Source organism: Xenia sp. Carnegie-2017, unplaced genomic scaffold (genome assembly GCF_021976095.1).
Source record: "Xenia sp. Carnegie-2017 unplaced genomic scaffold, XeniaSp_v1 HiC_scaffold_1, whole genome shotgun sequence".
NCBI lineage: Eukaryota > Metazoa > Cnidaria > Anthozoa > Malacalcyonacea > Xeniidae > Xenia > Xenia sp. Carnegie-2017.
The window spans coordinates 5,512,277-5,522,075 of record NW_025813402.1 but is presented as its reverse complement, the minus strand read 5'-3'; the positions used below and the strand labels follow the sequence as shown (position 1 = coordinate 5,522,075).

Below are 9,799 nucleotides of genomic sequence, written 5' to 3'. Positions count from 1 at the left end.
AAATCAAACAGCCTTATTGCAAAATGTCAAAAATTAAGCTATATTTTTTCCAAATACGCAGTATATTCTCTTAATACAAGATGTAAGAGAATGAACTAATGGGTACATAGGTGCGGTCATTTTCGATTCTTATTACACAATAGTTGTCAGAATGAAAGCACCGGTTTAGGTGGAAAGCGGGCGGGGTGTTTGCAGAAACGTTTTTCATCCTGCATTTATGTGAAAGTATTTACTTTGAGATATAGACGAAGAAGAGAATTAATGCAAGATGTAAATCTTCTCAGCCTGGCGAGGCAAACGTATATCGATGTACAAGATGTACAATGTACAAGATGTACAATGTACTTCTTGGCGAGGCTTTCGTCGTTACGGCTGCACCCGTGCTGCATATAGCATGTTTTTGCTTTGTATATAACTGGAACAAGAAATTAAGGTTGCTCGTATAAAACTTTAACCATCAGATATCTCTGTAGGTACCATACTGTTCTGTTGTAGTTTTTGCCGGATAAAACATACCTGAGCCCAGTTTTTTTGAGCCCAGATTCTGTCCTCTTCATCTTCCCACGGATCTTTTTCTTCAGATAACATTGTCTATAGAAGTTGTTACCCATTCAGGGTTCCTAGCTTCACTCTTACATGACAACCTATGTTTTTATCTTTTCTAAAATATCGTACTACCGTTTCTATTGTTTTTTGCAGCTTACAACTCTCTGGAGTGGAAGTCGCTGTGTAACATTTCTAGTGACAATTAGCCGCCAAAATGGCAAATTTGCGATTTTGTGATGTACTAAAAATAGCATGACGTCATTCTCGATCGCTAACCGAGTTTTGTCGATTGATGAGAGGAATGATGATTGGCCAATATTGGCCTAATAAATAAGTTCGGGTTTCGGCCGGATTTTCTCGCCGCTAAGAACAGGCACATGTTTTGGTTTTTGATGCAAATTATTCTTAGCAACAATGTACTAAATGGCGTATTCGGGAAGTTTGGATAACACGCTGAAGAAATGTACTGGAAAAGTAAAAGATCAGAGGAGTGAAGATGAAGAAAAAAAGCCGAAAGCGACGAAATTTTCTGAAACTGCTCGGTATATTTATGTTATTCCTTGGAGAGGCCCTCATCACTCTGCAATGTACGGTGTTGAATTAGTGTTAAGCAATGGAATTATTTTAATGTTTCTAGGCCTATTTTACAAGAGCAGGCTCTTTTACGCGAAAGATTGAAATCTGCTCCAGCATGGAGAAAAGATGCATTACCAAAGAAGAAAACACAACCTGTCGTAAGTAAAACATACAAATGTACATATTAGTCCATGATGTGTTAGAACTTATTGAACTTAGTTTAGTTTGTATGATTACGAACTAAACTCACTACACTCGTTAATTGTCTTGTCCAAATATTTTGTTTGGAGATTTCAAATTTTGGACATTTTGGCCACTTAACTGTTGTATTTTCTTTGGTGGCAAGTTCTTTGTTATTGCAATTTGCAAACAATTGCATACATAAATAGCATATATATCTAACTATCTATAACATCACGAAATTTTCTTTCATGCGGAGGGGTTAGTCCAGTCATTCATTATTTAACGTCACGCTAATTTTTATACTCGCATTTAAAAACTGGCACGACTATAAAGTTGAAAATCTATTGCAATTATAACTTTCGCTCATGTTTTTGGTACAATTAGGATTACTATTGCGAGATCGTCTTTTTTATCTGAGGTATTTAATAAAGCAGAAATTTTTTTTATCATTTGAATTATCGTTGAATGATAATTAATATGTGACTTGAACTTCCAATGTTTCTTGAATTTGTACTAAAATGTGTCTTCTATTTCACTCAACTATCATTTATTTGTGAAATTCGAAACCATTTCAAATAACGTTGCCCTTCAGTATTTGGGGTCAGGATCGATAGTCATGTTGTAATTGTACATTTATTTTTATTGCACATGCAACTGAGAGAATGTGTCAAAATGCGTGTTGCAATTTTGTATGCTGAAATGTTTGTTTGTTTGTATGCGTTTTCATAAAAAACTTCCAAAGCTTTAGTTAAAATTATGTACCTGCAACATCTATAAGAATTTTTATTGCATTGTTCATTATTTTGAACTGTATTTTTATGGAATTTTTATTGAATGATATTATCGTATGTTGTTATGATGAATTAAATGAAATCATACTTTGCATATTTAGATTGTTAGACCACCATCACCTAATCTTAATGCAACAACCCAAAACAGTTGTGTCAAACCAGCAAACCATGTGATAGCTTCTCCTCAGTTGACTCAGGTTTGTGTATTCTTATTAGGTTTGCAATATTCCAGGTGTATAAATTTGAAGTTTTTGAGCAAAAATTGTTGAGCACAGAAGTGAGGTTTATATAGACATAGTTTGTGGATGAATATCATCCAGGTTAGTAGAGTCCTGAGAAGGACTGTTGGTATTGATGTAGACTGACATTTTGACAACTTTAGCTGTAATCATCTTCAGAGTCAAGTGAGGAGTAAAGGTCTGGTTAGCCGTATTTGTTATCTGGTTCTTACGTCATCATATTGTGTGTACATGAAGTGTGTGAGTGTCAATTGTGTATTGTCATTGTGGATTATTGTGAAGTGTAATGTTTTTAGTTGATCATTTGTTTGTATTATGAATAAGTCGTTTGCAAGGTGCAGGTATTTGCTGTGATCTGTTCATGGGGGTTTGTTCCAAGTTGGTATACCAACTTTCTAAAGTAAGCCGTTGTCTATAGTCAGTGCTGTAAGTAATGCATTTTGCCAAGTCCCAGTCAATGTTGTGTTTTGTCAGTCAGTGATGTTCAGCAATGTGATTAGTTTCATTTAGTGACTTGTTTCTTTGTAGCTCGTTTGTGTTCAGTAAGTCTTATGTTTAAGTTCCTGCCAGTTTCCCTGATATAGGAAGCATGGCAGTCGGAGCAGTTTATTTTGTAAACTGCACCTTGTTGTTCGTTGGGTTGTTCTTTGTCCTTCATGTTTGTTAGTACTTGTCGTAGCGTTGTATGGTCGTAGGATACGCGAGATTGTCTCAGATGTACTTTCGATATAAGTAATCATTGCTGGTGTCATTAAGTTGTTAGTTTCGTTCGGATCATTGTGCTTGTAAGTGTTGCATTTGATGAAGTCAGAGTTATAGTTGTTTTAATCAAAAAACATCTTTGGTATACTTTAAAATTAAGTATAGAGTGTTTTAAAAATAGACCTTATTTTGAGGTTTTGTTTTTACTTAAAACATCTTCAGACAGTAATGAATAGTCTTGCATTCTGAATGGTAAAGTAATATTGTATTTATAATCAGCATGAAGAAGACTTTCCTGTTTCAATTAATGTCATGAAAGTTATTTGTTCTTCAACAGAATCTTCGACCATCCTCCCCTCCTCACAGGAAAAAGACACCATCCAGTTCACCTTCAGGTTCGCCTGGCCCGAGCACACCTCGAAGTGCTTCTCCAACACCTGTATTTGATTTGCAAATGGCAGCAGAAAATCGACATCGAGTTGAAAAGGCCATGAAAGTTAGACTGTATCTTTTGCAACAAACTGGGCCAAACTCGTTTCTGATTGGTGGAGATTCACCAAGTCATAAATTTCGTGTCATGATTGGTCCTCAGGTATTTAATGCTTGCTGTTGCACAATTTATCGTTTTGTATTTGTGTAATAATTCTCCCACATCATGCCAAACTTGGAAATTTATGAAAGATTATCTCAGCAGTTTGCACATGTGTTGCAATTTTGTTAAATATATGTTTTGTTTAAGACGTGTAGTTGCAGTAAAGGTCCATCCTGTGTGCATCTTCTTTTTGTCATGTTGAGAGTGTTTAAAGTAAATGAAAACGATCCACTTCTGTGGGAAAAGCCACTAAAGAATTATGAGGTATGAGTGCATTTATAATATTTGAGAACTATATTATAAAAATAAAATGCAAACGATTAGAAGAATGACTGCCAACATCTCTTCTGTTATACGAATTGAACTTCTTCAGGTTGAAATGCTGTTCCATAAATTTCATGCATCTGTCAGTTCAAGAATAACAAAAAAAGCCAAGGTGGTTGCTAAGAACAAGCATACATTACGTCGTACTTCTCAAGAGTCTAGTAGTCAAAATGTATCCACACTACGAAATGATGAAGACTTTCAGTGTCCCATATGTTTATTGGAAATGGTCGAAGGTGAAAGTTTGACTCTATGTGATGGTTGCTGTAATACACTTCATCAACATTGCATGGCTATATGTAAGTTTGAAATCTATACTTAAGATATGACAAGACATATATAACTGGATTTGGTTTTGATTTTTAAACATGCTCTTTATTATCAATGAAAATATTAGGGGCCGCTGAATGCAAGAGACAAAAAGAGACTCTAGTTTGCCCATTGTGTCGAAAAGTGTGGGTCAGCAAAGGCAAGAGTGCTGACAAAAATGATAAGTGGTGGGTTTTAATGACGTTTCACAGGCACTGAAGAGAAATAATGTAATGTATGCTAAAGGGAAAAAGCATAGATAAATACTGATAAATGAATTAAAACACGAAATATATGTAATTATATATATAAAAACTTAATTATATATAAACTATATATAATTATTATAAACTATTATATATTATTATAAACGTTTATCTTTTATATATATATATATATGTATTTGAAAATTGGTAACCCAGGCATATTATGATAATGATAAGGATTTCAAAATAAAATCCAGAGAATCCTTATCATTATCATATATATATACATATATATTTTTAGCAAACATAGCAGAGGTACGGCGGTACTACCATCCTCAACTCAAGTTGATAACTTACCTTTGGACCAGGAATCTGTGTTACCTCGTTGTGAACCTGTTTCTCTTGAACATAAAGAGCAATCGAAACCCTGGTGTGAGGTGTGTTTATCTCATTCAAATTACCTAACTATGCATGAAAAAGTTCGCTCTTTTGCGTAGTAAAAATTTGAATGTATTGTCTAATTTGGTTTAGTTGTTTGGTGAAGATTTAGTATGCTGCTTGTACTCAAAAGCTTGGGATTATCGCGAGAAAGGTCTCCAACATCTTTGCAATGAAGTAAAAAAAGCTTTGACCCATGACAATCGTTTGTTTCCTGAACGATTGATTGTCAATTGCTCTCAAATCATTGCTATGATGTGTGTTGATCCTGTCTATCCTGTCTATGTCAATGCCGTGGTAATAATCTTTTTCTCGTATTTATCTTCAATGTTGCATGTATCATTGTTTAGAGGATGTTAGCGTCTTTTTTCATTTCAGCGACTGTTGCGCGTTTTCCTGGCGTACATGTCGTACAAATCTGATGCCGAGAAGTCGTTTTTGCAACAAGAAATCTCGCCTGTCCTGGATGCGATTATAATGAAATGCGCCGATTCTAATCGGTAAATATTGAAGTGCTTTGTGTTATGCACAATTTATTTGGACTTGATAAACAGTTAAGGTTTTGCTGTATAGCAGGCTTGACAGCAAACAGTGTCTGTATTGTGTTTATAGTCGCGTTAGTTCGTTGTCGGCAAAGACTCTTGTCGAATTATGTAAGGATGAAAACGGAGACATGGCTCTGGGATCTGCGTTATCTTCCATGTCTGAATGCCCTCAAAGTCTTGGTGGCATAAATTATATTTTGTCAAGAACCGTCGTACGCTCACCCGAGGGTATTTCATGGCCATGGTGGCTTGGTCGTTTGTATCTTATTGTAAAGTTATTGGATGAATTTTTGGATAGTTTTAGGATTGAAACTGAAACAGTGGACTACAAGAAGGTGTCTTTAAGCATTACACTTCCTTCCTCACCTAACAGATTACCTGAAAAAACAAATCAATGGGAGAACAATTTCACACGGCTAATGTTCATAGTACATTTTGCAATTAAAGCGACCAGTTGTCCTCATAGTAAGGGGAATAAATTGGCTTTGAGGATCTTGACTAAGTGCCTTAAATTGTCTTCGAAAGTTTGCAGTGCGTTTATCGAAGTGAAAACTTGTTTATATGAGTTGAATGCAAGTGATAAAAATGCCCTTCAAAGACAGCTAAAACACCGGCATAAGCCAGCAAGGGTCGTATCGGTGGACTCGGCTTATGATTCTAGTTGTGGCGAGAATTTCCATAGTCACCCAGAGGCTACAACGTCACGCAGTACTAGTTATGCCAACGGCGATGCGGTGTATGAAATTTCTAACTGGTCAGATGTGGACGTTCAATTGTCAGAGCTGGAGAGTTTCTGTTTGACGGATGATGGAGTTGACAATGAAAGCGATCGTTCATTTCCATTCACTCCACCGACTTCGCCAAGACAGGATGAGAGAAAAAGAGAAAATGTACTGTCGCCAGTTTTACCACCCATAGATGTTCCATTAACCACAACAAAATGCCAGGAAAAGATCGAGGAAGAGGAAGCAGAGGCACTGGCTATAGCAATCGAAGCATCAACGGCACAACCGTTAGTGCCACCTCCTTTAGAGAAACTTTTGGCCGATGATTGTGAAGAAATAATAGTTCGAGTTCAACCTGAGGTAATATATTCATTTATAAAATAAAAGCAATAAAACGCGTGTGGTGATTGGTCTAGAGCCGTGTTTGCATTAGCCTGCGCACAACACATCTGAGCTCAACCAATCAAATCAATCAGAACAATCAATCAGTCAAAGAGAATTTGCAAATCGATCATGAATACTATTTTTGAGGAAAAATTAAAATGTTTGTCTTTTTCGCATAATTGTTATTTTATAAAAGAAATAAAAGCTGTTTTTCGGAGAAGTTTGTGAGAACAAGAATCTTCGACCTTGGTCTCGGGCTTGCACTGATCTGCTCTCGAGTTCTCCCAAAGGTCTCCTCGGTTTGCATAAGCCCGTGCAAACACAGTAAACATCTTTTGTTTCTTAAGTACTATACTTTGGTTTTTGTTATCATAATTATTTTCATTTTTACAACTAATATAAATTTACCAGCAGCTAACATTTCGTCCTTTAATATTTGTCCGACAAAAATTAATTATCTTAATTACCATTCTATCACTGAACAGTCAGCCAGTAGTCTGCTTTGATGGATATTTTAATCATTAACTAGGACACTGATGAAGCCTATGAAAACGACGATAAACATGTATATTTGGAAGGTGTTCATTGGACTAAAACCGAACTGCTGGGGACTGGTGCTTTTTCCTCCTGTTATTCCGCTAGGGATAAGTGTAGTGGTACTTTAATGGCTGTAAAACAGGTACTTTATTTTTTTCGCCTTTTGGTAGTTTTTATCGGCATTCATTATCAGACAGAGGGGGAGGGGGCTAAAAAAGGTTGAAAGGTGAAAAATACACGAAAAATAGCTAAGACATACTGATTCACGCAGCACATACTCCAATATCAATTTCTATACATTACAATACCCAATGCAGTACATATTTATTTGTTGAAAAACAACATAAGTGTAATTTGTGAGATTGTCTTCCTGGTGATTTATTACTTTTCAGAGAGTGGAGTATAGAGGGTGGGGTTTATTTTTTAATGGGGGAGACTATTGGTGCGACGAGCTAAATAGAGGAATAAGGAACCCATCGTATTATGTTAGTATATGTGTTAAATTAGGTGTAATTACTTTGAATGGAGGACACAAAGTATATTTTAACAGACATTTTGATAAAAGATTTTATTCTTCGCAACTGAAGGATAAATTTTGAATTTTTTCTCGCATTTGTAACAATTATAGGTTTCATTTTACCGCAACTCCTCAAATGAACAGCAAAAAGTAACAGATGTTATTTTAGAAGAAATAGAAATTCTATCAAAAGTGCATCATCCAAATATCACAAAATGTCTTGGAGTAACACGGCATGCTGGACATTTTAATATTTTCTTGGAATGGATGGCAGGTAAGAAAGGAAGTTTTGCTTGTGAGATGTTAATGAAGATAGTGCATGCACACTTTGGTTTTTGCTTGTAAATACAAAGATATATTAGTTTGGGTTTTGTGACTTGCAGCAAGAAATGTTTATTTTGCAAGAGAAGAAATCGTTGTTTCGAACGCCAGATGACGGTTGCCCGAGGACTAGACAGCGTTCTCTATTGGATAGTAATTTTTTCAAACTTTTGATAAAAGTAGTTATATTTACTACACGATAATGAAACTTTGTAATTCTCGTATCATTATTGCATTTCAGTGATTGTCCATTTTCGATCGTAGATTTTTCCCTTTAAGAGATTTTTGAAGCGTTCAAAAATGTTACTATCCAGTGGATAGCGCTATTCGGCGTTCGTGCAATTGGGCCCTGAAGAACGTGTTGCCAACTGCTTTGGTGAAGTGGAGGATGCAAGATGGCACGAAAATTTTAAAATATCTGGGTTTTTTTTGTTGCATTGGACAAATACTGTAAACGAACCGTTTAACATTTCTCATAACTGTCTACAGTACATTATTTGTGACCGAATTATCTCATTAAGGTGGTTCCTTGGCAAAGTTGCTCTCCATTCACGGGCACTTGGAAGAAAAAGTTGCCATTAATTATACTCTGCAAATAATTCGAGGGGTTGCATATCTTCATGAGCAACTGGTGATACATAGAGACATTAAAGGTAATTTTTGCATATAAAGCGTCTTGTGTGACTTAGTTGCTTTTGAGAAAGTCGTTGTTAGGTTCATGGTGGGTTATAAGCTATTTGTTAGGTGCTAACATTCTTCTGGATTCAACTGGTCTTGTGGTCAAGCTAGCTGACTTTGGTGCTGTGGCCCGGCTCAAAATGGAAAAGACTTATGCTGGAGAGTTTCAAGGTCAACTGTTAGGAACAATTGCCTTTATGGCGCCGGAGGTATGATTTCTAAGTTCGTTTCTTTTTTGATTGAACACCTGGAATATACAATTTATCATTTTCTTAGGTGCTTCGAGGTGAAAACTATGGACGAAAGTGTGATGTTTGGAGTATTGGCTGCACTGTTATAGAAATGATGACTGGTAAACCACCTTGGAATGCCGACCAACATTCCAATCATCTTGCACTTATTTTTAAGGTGTGTCATCAGGATTATGAATGAAAGAAATTTTTCACAAAATGTAGAGTTTATAGTAACCATCTTTGAAGAGCAATATGCACGGTAAACTTTTACTTTTGTCTTGTTACTTTTTTAGATTGCTTGTTCCACTGGACCTCCAGACATTCCAGATGGACTCAATCCTGGATTCCGAGATTTAATTTTGAGGTGTTTGGAAACCAACCCTCTTGAAAGATCATCTGCATTTCAACTTCTTAAACATGCAGTATTTACAAGAGTTGTTTGTTAACATTTAGTTGCCACTGTGATGTTGTTGATATTTAAAATTTTAAATTCTATGTTTAGAATTGCTAGAATAAGCTGGCACACAGCCTAAAGTTCTTTTTTACTGAATGTAGATAGCATTATTGTTCATATTCTGTTTTTATGCAATGTACATTTTCCATATATTTAGGAGTCAAACTACATTCTTATCACAAACCTCATTTTCACGACCTATTAGCAACATTCTGAAGCAGGATGTCAGTGTTCACCTCATGACTTTTTAAAGTACCAATTATATTTAATTTCATTTGGACACAAACATTTATATTATTTTAATTTAATGCTTATTTATTTTGAAGACATTGGTATATCAATATTTTCAGGTTGGCAAATTTCAGGTTGGAATTTAATTTCAGACAGCTTTTTTTGTTAAATGTAGATAACATTCCTAAGAATTACACAATAGTCATGTAAAATAACCACAAAGAAACAGTATTGTGCATTTCAAATGTATATTTCATTTAAAGAAATA

At 35.5% G+C, this 9,799-nt stretch overlaps 1 protein-coding gene across 4 annotated transcripts; it reads left to right on the top strand.

Annotated features, from left to right (window-relative positions):
• The first annotated feature begins 852 nt into the window (after positions 1 to 852).
• Positions 853 to 9,797, top strand: LOC124435440 (mitogen-activated protein kinase kinase kinase 1-like). 4 transcript variants are annotated; one of them, XM_046985379.1, is made up of 17 exons: positions 853 to 1,088; positions 1,184 to 1,280; positions 2,198 to 2,293; positions 3,375 to 3,629; positions 3,777 to 3,893; positions 4,003 to 4,252; positions 4,351 to 4,450; positions 4,770 to 4,905; positions 5,000 to 5,203; positions 5,285 to 5,406; positions 5,519 to 6,536; positions 7,090 to 7,239; positions 7,726 to 7,888; positions 8,457 to 8,588; positions 8,680 to 8,822; positions 8,890 to 9,021; positions 9,140 to 9,797. In XM_046985379.1, the coding sequence occupies exons 1-17, from the start codon at positions 970 to 972 to the stop codon at positions 9,290 to 9,292; spliced, it is 3,387 nt and encodes a 1,128-aa protein (XP_046841335.1). In that variant the 5' UTR covers positions 853 to 969; the 3' UTR covers positions 9,293 to 9,797. The 4 variants fall into 4 exon arrangements, 3 of the variants coding, with proteins under 3 accessions (XP_046841335.1, XP_046841356.1, XP_046841347.1); XR_006945035.1 differs by lacking the exon at positions 9,140 to 9,797 and having other exon boundaries at positions 8,669 to 8,822; positions 8,890 to 8,907; XM_046985391.1 differs by lacking the exons at positions 853 to 1,088; positions 1,184 to 1,280 and adding an exon at positions 1,556 to 1,723.
• The last annotated feature ends 2 nt before the right edge of the window (positions 9,798 to 9,799 follow it).